The 14,726-nt window shown below is 49.1% G+C and overlaps 1 protein-coding gene and 1 long non-coding RNA gene across 2 annotated transcripts in view; one reads left to right on the forward strand and one right to left on the reverse strand.

Annotated features, from left to right (window-relative positions):
* The window catches only part of LOC142005091 (uncharacterized), a 104,171-nt gene extending 91,781 nt beyond the window's left edge, over positions 1–12,390 (forward strand). Inside the window, exon 3 of the long non-coding RNA XR_012643071.1 lies at positions 12,322–12,390. This is a non-coding gene — a long non-coding RNA (uncharacterized LOC142005091). The remainder of the gene's footprint in view (positions 1–12,321) is intronic.
* LOC142005090 (olfactory receptor 11L1-like) lies at positions 6,440–7,387 on the reverse strand. The gene has a single exon (XM_074982784.1). The coding sequence runs from the start codon at positions 7,385–7,387 to the stop codon at positions 6,440–6,442; it is 948 nt and encodes a 315-aa protein (XP_074838885.1).
* Positions 12,391–14,726: the final 2,336 nt, after the last annotated feature.

Here is a 14,726-nt window from a genome sequence, read left to right on the forward strand (position 1 = left end):
TATGGCATACAATAAACTCTTTCATATCCAGCAGCTCCAGGACCGGGAGGTTGCTGCATATTCAAATATTCTGGATAACAGAGAGGTAAACCTAGCAATGCATAACACTAAAGAAAAACAAGATCAGATCTTAAGAAACAAACAAAAATGTCTGCAGAGTGCTTTATTTACCAACAACAGTAGTACTGTACCCTGTAAACTTACACTGTGTTTGCTGTATTTATTTGTATTTACTTTCACCTACTGTACTTACGGAAAACACAACGAAAAGGTGTTTCTGGTTAAAGTGCAGGTGATTTGAGAGTTCTGGATGATAGAATGCCGGATAGGAAAGCGGTCACTGGATTTCGAATAGCTCTGTTCTGCGTGCGGAGGCACCTATTTCGAAATCGGCCTTGTTCCTCTCACTTTGAGGGCTACCGGTTTCGAAATAATGCACCAGCTGCTCCAAAATTGTTTCAAAATGGTGTGTGTAGGGTAGAGGACAGCTCTGTAGCTTCACAGCTGTGATACCTGATGCAAGGACTTCATTCTGGTTTTGCTGTGTGTGTTGCTGGTGTTTGTTTATATTTGGTCTGGCAAAAATTTTTTGAAGAACATAAAAGGTCCACATGAAAAGATGGTTGTTTGGTGATCTGTGGGCTACCCAGCAAAGTTATTTCAAAAGAAAGGCTGTTATTTTGAAACAACTCTCATGGGGTTCGGGGTCCCCGAGAGCTGCCCCCCGCCCGCTGGCAGGAGTGACTCTTACCCAGCAGGTAGAGAAGGAGGTTTATGAGGCGGCAGAGCCCGGCTCAGCACAGAGGGGTCAGTACAGCAGTCAGAGACAGTCATTCCAACCCGTCCTGGGGAGAGGAGCCCGAGGGGGGCCCCTCTGGGGTGAAGCTTCCCCCCTCGCCAGGCTGGCTGCCCTCCAGCTCCCTCTCCCCCAGCTTCTAACTGCTCCCATTCAAATCCAGCTCGGCTCCTCCCTGCTCTGCGCTCAGGGCAGAGGTGTTACCTGCCAGCCTAGGGTACAGCCCAGGGGTCATCCTTAGCCGCTGGGAGCTGCTCTGCCTGTCACACACATCCAGCCTGAGTCTCGCACATGCACCCCCCCACCACTCCATCACACCAGGGCACGGCGCTCTGCCGGTAGCTCCAGCCCTGGGGACCCAGCATTCCCAGCCCCAGCTGAGGGTACCCTGCAGGGCACTGGGCGGCGAGGTGGCTGCATTCCAGCTCCTCTATTATTTTTTTTTTTCAGAAGAAAAAGCACTGAGTAAATGCAAGGCCTAACCCAAGCCAGCGGTCTGTCCTGGCTGGGCGCACCTCCATTGCCGGGCCTAAGCCCGTTCTATCTCCATGCCAAAGCCTAGCGGAGGCGTGACCCGTTCCAAGGTTTAAGCCCAACCTGCTTCCCCACCGAGGCCGAAGCAGCCCAGCAGCCTCTCCCAGCTGCAGCTGTGCTAGGGCTCAACGAAGCTTGGCCTCCATTTCACAGAACGAGCTTGTCAGCCTGAGCATGACCCCAAAGGAGCAGGCCCTGAAGACATTCAAACCCCTGAGCCCTGCAGCCATCCAAGGCCCCACCAATGCCCAAGGCCCTTCGAAGAATGAAGCAAGGAGGAGGGCTGAGCTCTGATTTCAGAGCACACAGGTTGTGTAGCAGTTGCATCGACCGGTGGAGTCCCCCGTTCATCTGGTGTGGTGCACGGCATGCGCCAACCCCGCTGCGCTCTGCTGAGAGCTGAGACGCTACTGGCACCAGTTCTCAGTCGCTCCAAACACGTATCTAGCAACCGAAGCAGATGCCCAGAGGGAATGAACACAGGTAATCATCAGGTGATCCTTCTCCTGCCATCCCGTCCCACCTCCTGACAAGCAGAGCCCAGGGGCTCCGTTCCTGCCCAGCCTGGCCAACAGCCATCAATGGACCTAGCGGCCATGAATTTATCTAGCTATTTTCTCAACCCTACAATAGCCTTGGACTTCACAGCCTCCTCTGGCAAGTTCCACCAGCGGACTGTGTGTTGCATGAAGAGGTACCTCCTTTTGTGAGCTTGTAACCTCCTGCCCATTAATTTCATCTCGCAATCCCTAGCCCTTGTGTCATGCGGACAAGACTTCTTTGTTCATTTCTCCACACCAGGCGTGATTTTCTAAACAGCCACCCATCATATCAGGTTTTATTAATCTCCTCAGAAGGCACCTGTTCCACACCCCGAATCTTTCTGGTTGCTCTGTTCTGAACTTTTTCTAGTACCAAGACATCTTTTTTGATACGAGGTGACCACATCTGTACACAATATTCAAGAGGTGGGCACACCATGGATTTATAGAGAGGCAAAAAGATATTCTCTGTCTTATTCTCTAGCTCTTTCTTCATGATTCCTTGCAACGTTAGCCTTTTTGACGGTCACTGCACACTGCATGGCTGTTTTCAGAGAACTATCCACAATGGCTACGTCTACACGTGAAGTCTACATCAAAATAGCTTATTTCGATGTAGCAACATCGAAATAGCCGCTATTTCGATGAGTAACGTCTACACTTCCTCCAGGGCTGGCAACGTCGATGTTCAACTTCGACGTTGGGCAGCACCACATCGAAATAGGCGCTGCGAGGGAACGTCTACACGCCAAAGTAGCACACATCGAAATAAGGGTGCCAGGCACAGCTGCAGACAGGGTCACAGGGCGGACTCAACAGCAAGCCACTCCCTTAAAGGGCCGCTCCCAGACACAGTTGCACTAAACAACACAAGATACACAGAGCCGACAACTGGTTGCAGACCCTGTGCCTGCAGCATGGATCCCCAGCTGCAGCAGCAGGAGCCAGAAGCCCTGGGCTAAGGGCTGCTGCCCACGGTGACCATAGAGCCCCGCAGGGGCTGGAGAGAGAGCGTCTCTCAACCCCTCAGCTGATGGCCGCCATGGCGGACCCCGCTATTTCGATGTTGCGGGACGCGCAACAACTACACGGTCCCTACTTCGACGTTGAACGTCGAAGTAGGGCGCTATTCCCATCCCCTCATGGGGTTAGCGACTTCGACGTCTCGCCGCCTAACGTTGAAGTTAACTTTGAAATAGCGCCCGACACGTGTAGCCGTGATGGGCGCTATTTCGAAGTTAGTGTCACTACTTCGAAGTAGCGTGCACATGTAGACATGGCTAATGACTCCACGTTCTCTCTTGAGTCATTATAGCTAAATTAGCCCCCATCATTTTGTACGTAGAGCTGGGATTACCTTTTCCAGTGTGCATTACTTTGTGTTTATCGGCATTAAAATTCTTCTGCCATTTTGTGGCCCAGTCACCTAGTTTTGTGATCAAAATTTCAACTAAAATAATTGGGTTTTGTGTTTTAATATTTTTACTGCTTCTGTCCCCATTTTCTCTAGTTTCAATTCTTCCCTTTTTCTGAGGAAAAACAAAGGAGGGGAAAAGAAAAAGTAGAAGAGAGACAAAACACAATGAGTAAATTAATTCAATTTTCTAATTTGTATTTTGAGCCTCCCCAAACACTAGAAAAGGTCTGATACATTTTTCACCTTATTCTATGTCAAGAAAGAGCCACCTTATTTATTCACCATATGGAAGAATGAACAGCTCTGTTTGCAAACACACTTTTGGGCCAGGGCTGGGAGAAATGGCTGAAAAAGAGCATAGATGCTGACCATGCAAAGATAATTATAGAAAAAAAAAGTAGAAAAGAATTAGCTCCTGTTCTTTCTGAAAATAAACCTTACTGAGCCAAAGTTGGGATGCTGGATATTAAGTGTAGCTGGAGGGGACAGTAATGGGTGGATGGGCTGTTCTGCCCACCACATCCTTTCTGGCTCGTGAAAGAAAGAAAATTGGAGAGGACGATAAAGAAGAACAAATGGAAGCGTCTGGAACAAACGTCACTGGCATGGCCACCACCCTCACCATCTCGTGGGACCCCAGGCCTTTGTCTTCCTTATACTGGGCAGGACAGAAGGACCACTGAAGAAACTGCCAAAGAAGGCAGTTTGTTGCTAAATTGGACGCTAACGGCACCCACCGCTTGAGCCCCACAGAAATAACTCCCTCTCTTTTCCTCAAACAAATGGTCACATCCAGCGCTGACACCTTCCAGAGACGGCCAGGCTTCCAGGGGTCCTCCTTCTGCCATCGGTCTGCAATGGTCTCCATCGGCTCCCAGCTGCATAAGTCCACCTCCCCTGTAGGTGAGCATGATGGTTAACCATCCCTTGGTTCCAGTGCCCCGCCCCCCACAATTAATTCGGCCTTGGTTACACCCCTAGCTGAGAACTCCTGTCCTGCTGTGTATCGGGGCGTAGCCAGGGGTGGGCTGGGGACCTTCCACTTAGTATCCTGAGCCAGACCCCCCGCAGCCCTGTCTCTGCTGTGGTGCGGCAGCTGGGCCAAGCACGTGGGGTGACAGGTGTGACTCACAGTCAGCAGAGTCAGGGATTTGCACATACAAGCCTTGTGTTGTGAATGAATGCTTGCGAGGGCTTCAACCCAGAGACAGCGGGTCCCGCGTTGGCCTGCAGCCAGCTGAGCCAAAGGGAAGGGGAGGGATTTCTGAATCGTTGGGTGAGCCCTTTGTGTGGCCAGAGGAAACACACAGGGATGGAGACACTTGGGCCGGAAGAATCCCAATCATTGTTACAGGCTGGGGTCCAACTGGCTCAGTAGAAGTTCTGCAGAAAAGGACCTGGGAGTTGTAGCGGACGAGAAGCTGAACATGAGTCAACAGTGTGCCGTTGTAGCCAAGAAAGCTAATGGCATATTAGGTTGCATCAAGAGGAGCAATTGCCAGTAGATGCAGAGAAGTGATTATTCCTCTTTATTCGGCTTTGGTGAGGCCGCATCTGGAGTACTGGGTCCAGTTCTGGGCTCCCAGTTATAGGAAGGATGTGGATACACTGGAGAGGGTCCAGCGGAGGGCGACCAAAATAATTAGGGGGCTGGAGCATATGACCTATGAAGAAAGGTTGAGGGAATTGGGACTGTTTAGTCTGCAGAAGAGAAGACTGAGCGGGGACTTGATAACAGCCTTCAACTTACTGAAGGGAGGCTGCAGAGAGGCTGGAGAGAGGCTGTTCACAGTGGTCACGGATGGCAGAACACGGAACAATGGTCTCAAGTTGCGGTTGGGAAGGTCCAGGTTGAACATTAGGAAAAACTTTTTCACTAGGAGGGAGGTGAAGCATTTGAATGGTCGACCCAGGGAAGTAGTGGAGTCTCCACCCCTGGAGGTGTTTAAGTCTCACCTTGACAAAGCCCTGGCGGGGCTGATCTGATGGGTTTGGTCCTGCTTAGAGCAGGGGGCTGCACTTGATGGCTTTTTTAGGTCTCTTCCAGCTCTATTGTTCTTTGATTCTGTGATCCAGTCTGGAACCAGCCCTGGGCGTCGTCAGTAATCGCCAGGCCTTGAGAGCTTACCAGACACGAGGGTCGAAAGGAAGTGCTGAGTGCGGCGCGATCAGCGGATTTTTATTATCATTGTTATTATTATTTTGGGTTTGGGGCTGGTGATGTACCCATCCCAGGGAAGGATTCTCTGTGCTTTCACCTTCCCTTTTCTCGAGTTGCTCTGTGCCACCTCTCCACCCAGTTCGCTTTACCGCGGCTCTCATTCGGCTTCGTTAATAAATGGCATTTTCCAAGGCTGTGCTCTGATGGCTGTGTGGTAGGGGAGGGTCTGTGTGCACACACCTAAGGCTGAAGGGTCCGTTACAGAGACTGCGGGGGGGTCTAACGGGGGCGTTTTCTCACCAGGGTGGTGACCGCTACCTCCCAGGGTCAGGGGATCGGTGACCTCAGGAAGCGTTTAAGCAGAAGCTGATACGGGCGGGGTATTTTTAGGAGTGTCAAAGTGGGGATCAGCCTTGATACCGGGGTATCCAATCTCCCCGTCCCCGCAGGCAGAGGATGTGACGGCTGTACGCACAAACCCAAGGGCTATGCAGACCGTGCCAGAATATCAACACTAGTTGGTGGGTGCACACACATCAGTGTGTATGTCAGCCCATCTGCACACACCCCTCTGTGCTCCTCTGCCATGTCCTCCCACACTGCTGCCCTCTCGTGTCCTCGCTCCTCAGACTGCCCATCTCTTCGTCGTTGGTCAAGGATGAGGTGGAGCCTCCGCTCTGCGGTACCAGGCTATTTCTGACGGCGTAAAGGACTCAGTTCCAAAGCAACGTCACAGCTACTCGGTTCTGCCCCCGAGCCGGTGCGCTTTTGGTCACGCGCACCCGTTCTCTCGGTGTCCTGCTCTGCTGGGAGCGTCTCTGTGCCCAGTCGCAGAGATCGCGAGGAAGTCCAGTTAAGAGTGGAGGTGACCTTCCCCATTCCCTTGGGACCTGGCCTAGCTGATTCAGCCCAGCCTAAAGCAATGAGGCCCTGATCGGCCGAGGGGAGTCAGGTGCCGAACTTCCACAGGCTGTTCTGAAAATGGCCACCTACATCACGCCGATATTCTGCAGCACAACCTTCCGGAAGGCCCCCTTCACCTCTGCGTTCCGCAGACTGTAGATGATGGGGTTGAACATGGGGGTGATGACCGTGTACATGAGGGACAGAGCTTTATGGAAGGCAGGGGGCCGCTCCGCCGTTGGGGTCACGTACATGACGATGATGGTCCCATAATAGAGACTCACCACCAGCAGGTGGGAGGTGCAGGTGGAGAAGGCCTTGCGCCTCCCGGCAGAGGAGGCGATTCGCAGGATGGCCAAGAGGATAAGAATGTAAGACACGACAATGAAGAGGAAGGGGACCAGGGTGACCAGGGAGCAGGTGACCAGAACGACCATTTCCACTAGGAAGCTTTTTGTGCAGGACAATTTGAGCAGCTCCTCCATGTCACAGAAGAAATTGTTAACTTCACTGGGGCCACAGAAGCTCAGCTTGGGAACCATCCCCACTACTAATGCAGTGGCTGAGAAACCCGTCACCCAGGAGGCGGATACCAGCTGGAGGCAGACCTGGAGGTTCATGATAACGTTATACCTCAGGGGGTTGCATATGGCAAGGTAGCGGTCGTAAGCCATGACGGCGAGGAGGAAGCACTCAATGCAAGCCAAAGCACTGAAGAAAAATAATTGTGTGAGGCAGTCCTGGAAGGAGATTGTCCTGCCCTCTCCCAGCAGCCCAGCCAGCAATCTGGGGGCAATGACCGAGGTGTAGCAGGCCTCCAGGAAAGACAAGTTCCCCAGGAAGAAGTACATGGGGGTGTGAAGGTGCCAATCAGCCACCACCAGCGCGAGGATGAGAAGGTTCCCGGCCAGCGTCATGGCATAGATCCCCAGGAACAGCACAAAAAGCAGAATCTGAGCTTCCTTCAGGTTCCCAAACCCCAAGAGGAGGAACGTGGTGATGGAGGTTTGATTCGTCCATGGGACGTACAGCATGCGTTTGCTGGAAGGAAGAGAAGCATGGACGAAAAGTTAATCGAACCAGAAAGGTCTCCTTGGCCCAAATCTGCAACTATTTCCTTGTGGTTCCACCTTTTTAAACCATATTCCATCTCCATTTGGGGGGGGGGATAGATTCTCGAAAGGGTTTAAGGGCCTGAAGGATCAGTTATTCTTCCAAAGGGATATTACAAAATTACTTCACGACCTAACACCCACCAATTTCCGTGGACACGAGAGGCCCAGATGATTTGGAAAGTCCCTTTTGACACTGAACTACTTTTAATAATCTGACCCACCACCTGGTGAAATGCATTAGGAAATCCAGGCAGCCACCTGCCTTCCTGTTCAGGCACCTAAATATCTTTGAAATTCTCTCCTGTATTGTGTCATGTTCTTTGGTTTCTTTGCACCTGACATGAGATGACATGGCGGTAGTTACGGCAGCTTGCACGGACAGCCATCGACATGACCCCAGACCGTCGCACAAGGGTATGTTTTGATTAACTCTGGAAAAGGAAAAACAGCAGCGGAGGCCTTGTCAGCTAAGTGCAGGGTCGGCCACCTAGAACGAGCTTTGCGACCGGGTGCTGGCAAACAGGGTGCGTGCTAACAGGAGGGAGTTTGGAGAGGCTCTCCTGGAGGAGGAGAAGGAAGGAGCAAACTAAAGCACCTTGGGGTAAGTGGCTGCTTATATTTGGAGGTTTTGGGCTTGTGTGTTTGTTTGGAGTTTGGAGTTTGTTTGTTTGGAGTGCTGAGCTGAGTGTGTGTGTTTGTTTGTTTGAAAGGCCGTGTGCTCAGGCAGGCAGGCAGGCAGGCAGTTGGAAGCTGATTAGGTTTGAATTGAAACACCGTGTGCTGATTGGCTGAGCTGTAGGCAGAGGGAGGAGCTATCAGGGAGGCCGAGCACTTAAACCCTGCTAGTAAGCGACCAGGGAGCTTTGCGACCGGGTGCTGGCAAACAGGGTGTGTGCTAACAGGAGGGAGTTTGGAGAGGGGAGTTGAGAGGGGGAGCTTGGAGGGAGCCAGTGACTTCTGTTGCCCTTAAACTAAATCCTTTATAACAACCTCTATCTGAAACATTTAATTAACCCTCATATATAACTAGAGTAGGAAATGGAGGCAGAAGCCCAGCAGCAGAGTGGGGGCTATCCTGTTTATTGTGTCGAGTGCAGTATGTATGACTACCTACCCTGTGGGCGGGTGGCGTATGTGTGCGCTCGATGCAAGGAGCTCCTGGCCCTCAGAGACCGAGTGCGTGCTTTGGAGGCCAGGGTGGCTGAACTGGAGGAGCTAAGGAAGGCAGAGGTGTTTGTGGATGAGACTTTCCGGGACATAGTAGGGCTGTCCCACCTCCAATCTGACAGTCCTGAGGCTGTTACGGAGGATGAAAGGCTCAGGGAAGGAGAGCAGTCAAGGGGAGCAGAGGGAAACCATCCCGTAGTTGGGACCCTCCTTCCAGAGGGTGATGTTGTATCCTCTCGTGCCGAGGATACTTCTCCGGGGGAGGGAGCGCCAGCTGTTAGGAAGAAGCAGGTTTTAGTAGTGGGGGATTCGATCATTAGAAATATAGATAGTTGGGTTTGTGATGACCGGGAGAACCGTATGGTGACTTGCCTGCCTGGTGCGAAGGTTGCGGATCTCTCGAGGCATCTAGACAGACTTATGGGCAGTGCTGGGGAGGAGCCGGTCGTCGTGGTACATGTTGGTACCAATGACATAGGGAAGGGTAGAAGAGATGTTCTGGAGGCCAAATTTAGGTTACTAGGAAAGAGACTGAAATCCAGAACATCTTTGGTGGCATTCTCTGAAATGCTTCCAGTTCCACGCGCAGGGCCAGATAGACAGGCAGAACTTCAGAGTCTCAATGCGTGGATGAGACGATGGTGTAGGGAAGAGGGGTTTAGATTTATTAGGAACTGGGGACACTTTTGGGGTAGGGGGAGCCTATACAGGAAGGATGGGCTCCACCTAAATCAAGGTGGATCCAGACTGCTGGCATTAAACATTAAAAAGGACATAGAGCAGTTTTTAAACTAAGAGGTGGGGGAAAGCCGATTGGTGCGGGGGAGCACCTGGATCGGACGGAGACTTCTCTTACACGAGGCTCCATAGACAGGGATTCCCTAGAAGTTAGTCAGATAGGGAACGTGGGAAATAATATATGGGCAAGATCAGATGTAAAACAATCATGCATAAAAAAATCCACCGTGTCTGTGAAAGGCGGACATATAAATAGTGGTAGTTTTCTAACATGCTTTTACACTAATGCTAGGAGTCTGTCTAATAAGATGGGTGAACTGGAGTACCTCATATCAAAGGAGGAAGTTGACATAATAGGCATCTCAGAAACATGGTGGAATGAGGACAATCAGTGGGACACTATCATACCGGGATATAAATTATATCGGAAAGACAGAACAGGTCGTGCGGGTGGCGGAGTGGTACTATATGTGAAGGATAATATAGAATCAAATGAAGTAAAAATCCTAAAGGAATCAAAATGTTCCATAGAATCATTATGGATAACAATTCATTTCTCTAATATGAATATGGCATTAGGAATATATTACCGACCACCTAACCAGGACAGTGATAGTGATGCTGAAATGTTAAGGGAGATTAGAGAGGCTATCAAAATAAAAAACACAGTAGTAATAGGAGATTTCAATTATCCCCATATTGATTGGGTGCATGTCACCTCAGGACGGGATTCAGAGATTAAATTTCTTGATGCCTTAAATGACTGCTTCTTGGAGCAGCTAGTACAGGAACCCACAAGGGGAGAGTCGGTTCTCGATCTAGTCTTAACTGGAACGCAGGATCTGGTCCAAGAGGTAACTGTTACTGGACCGCTTGGAAATAGTGACCACAATATAATAACTTTTAATATTCCTGTGTTGGGAAGAACACCGCAGCGGTCAAACACTCTGGCATTTAATTTCAAAAAGGGGAATTACACTAAAATGAGGAAGCTAGTTAAACAGAAACTAAAAGGTAGAGTAATTAAACTAAAATCCCTGGAAGCTGCATGGAAACTGTTTAAAGACACCATACTAGAGGCCCAACTTAAATGTATACCCCAAATAAAAAAACACAGTAAGAGACCTAACAAAGAACCACCATGGCTAAACAGCCATGTTAAAAAGGCAGTGAGAGAGAAAAGGGCAGCTTTTAAAAAGTGGAAGTCAAATCCTAGTGAGGAAAATAGAAAGGAACAAAAACACTCCCAAATTAACTGTCATAATGTAGTAAGAAAAGCCAAAAAAGAGTTTGAGGAACAGCTAGCCAAAAATTCAAAAAACAATAGTAAAATGTTTTTTAAATACATTAGAAGCAGGAAGCCTGCTAAAAAAGCAGTGGGGCCCTTGGATGATAAAGATATAAAAGGAGCGATCAAGGAAGACAGTGCCATTGCGGAGCGATTAAATGATTTCTTTGCTTCAGTCTTCACGGCTGAAGATGTTACAGAGGTTCCTAAATCTGAGCCAGCCTTTTTAGGCGACAAATCTGAGGAACTCACTCAGATTGAAGTGACATTAGAGGAGGTTTTGGAATTAATTGATAAGCTGAATAGTAACAAGTCTCCAGGACCAGATGGCATTCACCCAAGGGTTCTGAAAGAACTCAAATGTGAAATTGCGGAGTTATTAACAGTGGTTTGTAACCTATCCTTTAAATCCACTTTGGTACCAAATGACTGGAAGACGGCCAATATAACACCAATATTTAAAAAAGGCTCTAGAGGAGATCCTGGCAATTATAGACCGATAAGTTTAACATCAGTACCAGGTAAATTAGTAGAAACACTAGTAAAGAGTAAAATTGCAAGGCACATAGAAGAGCACGAATTGTTGGGCAAAAGTCAGCATGGTTTCTGCAGAGGGAAGTCGTGTCTGTCTAATCTATTAGAATTCTTTGAAGGGGTTAATAAACATGCGGACAAGGGGCACCCAGTGGACATAATATACCTAGATTTCCAGAAAGCCTTTGACACGGTCCCACACCAAAGGCTTTTATGTAAATTAGGTGGTCATGGGATAGGAGGAAAGGTCCTTTCATGGATCGGAAATTGGTTAAAAGACAGAAAACAAAGGGTTGGAATAAATGGTAAATTTTCACAATGGAGGGGGGTAACTAGTGGTGTTCCCCAGGGCTCAGTCCTGGGACCGATCCTGTTCAACTTGTTCATCAATGATCTAGAAAATGAGGTAAGCAGTGAGGTGGCAAAGTTTGCAGATGACACCAAGTTGTTCAGGACAGTCAAAAGCAAAAGGGATTGTGAAGAACTACAAGGAGATCTCAGCAAACTGAGTGATTGGGCAGCAAAATGGCAAATGAAATTTAATGTGGGTAAGTGTAAGGTAATGCATGTTGGAAAAAATAACCCAAATTACACGTACTACATGATGGGGTCAAATTTAGCTACGACAGATCAGGAAAGGGATCTTGGAGTTATAGTGGATAGTTCTCTGAAGACATCCACGCAGTGTGCAGCGGCAGTTAGTAAGGCAAATAGGATGTTAGGAATTATTAAAAAAGGGATCGATAATAAGACAAAAGATATCATACTTCCCCTATATAAAACTATGGTACGCCCACATCTCGAGTACTGCGTGCAGATGTGGTCTCCTCACCTCAAAAAAGATATATTGGCATTAGAAAAGGTTCAGAAAAGGGCGACTAAGATGATTAGGGGCTTGGAAAGGGTCCCATATGGGGAGAGGCTAGAGAGACTGGGACTTTTCAGTTTGGAAAAGAGGCGATTGAGGGGCGATATGATAGAGGTATATAAAATCATGAATGGTGTGGAGAAAGTGAATATAGAAAAATTATTTACCTTTTCCCATAATACAAGAACTAGGGGACACCAAATGAAATTGATGGGTAGTAGGTTCAAAACTAATAAAAGGAAATTTTTCTTCACACAGCGCACAGTCAACCTGTGGAACTCCTTGCCCGAGGAGGCTGTGAAGGCCAGGACTCTATTAGGGTTTAAAAAAGAGCTTGATAAATTTTTGCAGGTCAGGTCCATAAATGGCTATTAGCCAGGGATAAAGTATGGTGCCCTAGCCTTCATAACAAGGGCAGGAGATGGATGGCAGGAGATAAATCACTTGTCTTCTGTTCTCCTTCTCTGGGGCACCTGGCATTGGCCACCGTCGGCAGATGGGATGCTGGGCTTGATGGACCTTTGGTCTGACCCAGTATGGCCATTCTTATGTTCTTATGTTCTTATGTTCTTAATGCACAATACCTTTGGGTAAGAGATCAATCCATGCCCACTTTGCACCTCTCTCCTGCCAAAAAAGGGCCTGGGGAGAACCGTTCTGATGCATTTCCCTTGCAAAGCTTTGCGTTTTCAGCACCACGCTGAAAAGAGCAATTCTGTGGACAAGTAAGCACTGCGGTGCCTTGTGGTGTATGTAGGTTGCTCCCTGTGTCCCCAGTCTCTGCCATCTGCTCAGATCCCCGACGTGGACTATGTCTCCCACAATGCAGCACAAACAGGGACTGCTTTTTGCACAGTTACAGAGAGGGAGCTGTGCTAGTCTATATACTATCAAAACAAAAAAGCACTCCAGGAGCACCTTAAAGACTAACAAAACAATTTATTAGGTGATGAGCTTTCGTAGGACAGACCCACTTCTTCAGCGTACTTGGCCTAGTCTAACTCTTGACTTCCCACCCCCTACCCCTCTACTCTCTGATTTGCTCACCTTGATCATTTTTTTCTGATTTGTGAACTTTGGTTACAGTTTTTGGTTCTCTGTGCCTTGAATATTGAGTCTGCTCTGGTCTGGCTCTGGGCTGAAGAAGTGGGTCTGTCCCACAAAAGGTCACCACCTAATAAACTATTTTGTTAGTCTTTAAAATGCTACTTGACTGCTTTTTGCACAGCTTCCTTTACTAAGAAGAGAGGCCATGAGGCTTTGTGTGAGGTGGAGTTCAGCTAGGGATCCCAGCCACTGATGATTTGGAGACACAAGAAACAAACTCCCAGGAGGCACCCATTTTAAAACCCATTTAAAGTAATGTGACCAAACGGTTACATTTTCCACTGACAACAAACACAGTTTTGAAAACATTAACACTATTGGTCTGTTTCCACCCTACTGCAGAAGATCGACCCGGAGCGGGTTGATCTTCCATGGTTTTGTTTCACGCATGCACAAAATGGCACTTTCCAGGGTCAACGTTGACCCCAGAACTCCATGCAAGCGGCGAGTGTTATGGAAGGTCGACAGGAGAAACACTCCCATCAGCCTTGTTTAGCTCTAGCGGTAGCTAAAATTGCTTATCAGCAGTTGACTGCTGTGTCTGGTGTCAGCATAGCCTTTCTCACAGCCCCCATATCCAGCCGGAAAACACCGCCAAAGGAAAAATCTCCCGCCCTAGATTTTAGTGTAAGTGAGACTTTGCTTGATAGGACGAGATGTCTTATCTCCTGCCCCAGGGGTCGGAACACAGCGTATGAGTTAGTGAGCTCTTAGACAAAGGCCCGACTGGATGTAGACATCTACACCTGTGTCCTGTTTCACTCAGGGGACGCTGGAGCCATACAACCATTTCCTCACTCAGAGAGCTCGGCGCCAAGCCCCAAACAGAAAGTGCCCTCTGCAATGTTACGGGGATTTCTGGGCACTGCTCGGAGAACCAACCGTGGGCAAATTGCTTAAATCCAGGCCACTTACAGCCCAGACTGGGGTTTCCTTCTCAACAAGGCCAATCAAGCCACCCACCAAAGCACCACTGCCCAGCCGGACGCCACACAAGCAAACACACTGATTCTCCAGCTGCTCCTAACACCCAAACCAGTCCCCCTCCTTACTCAGGTGAGAGGTTCTGAGAACCTATTTCTCCAACTCCACACAGATTCTTCCAGCCCTCAAAGGGTCCAGCCACCTCTCCAGGTCAATTTATCCTTAGCTCTGATCCAAATCACCCCGCTCGGCCAATCCTCTAGCATCTACAGTCTAAATGTTTATTAACAAAGAGAGAAAGAACTGGGTGAGAGACACAATGTTACAGAGGCAAATTACAAACATCAGTTACAGCCATCGGTGCAGGATATGGCTGATGGTACAAGCTGCTCGCCTTGAAAGTCTCTGAACACACGTCCTCTGAGGGACGGGCCCCCAGCCCGCACAGGTTTAGCTCATGAGGGCTGAAGAACGATGTGGTCGCTGCCAGGGACATCTGACTAGACTTGCCCTGTGGAGGGAAAACCCCTTTCTTCTTCACGTGGGCAATGGCGGGTCACTGGCTCAGGTGGCCCGTCGGGGCGCTCAGCCATTGGCTGTGTGGTCGCCCAGTCCGTCTCAGCCAAGTTCAC

The sequence above is a fragment of the Carettochelys insculpta genome, chromosome 32 (genome assembly GCF_033958435.1).
Source record: "Carettochelys insculpta isolate YL-2023 chromosome 32, ASM3395843v1, whole genome shotgun sequence".
In the NCBI taxonomy this organism is placed as follows: domain Eukaryota; kingdom Metazoa; phylum Chordata; order Testudines; family Carettochelyidae; genus Carettochelys; species Carettochelys insculpta.

Bases quoted from the DNA above. Each gene is read 5' to 3' on its own strand.
- LOC142005090 (XM_074982784.1), bottom strand. From the start codon at position 7,387: ATGCTGTACGTCCCATGGACGAATCAAACCTCCATCACCACGTTCCTC.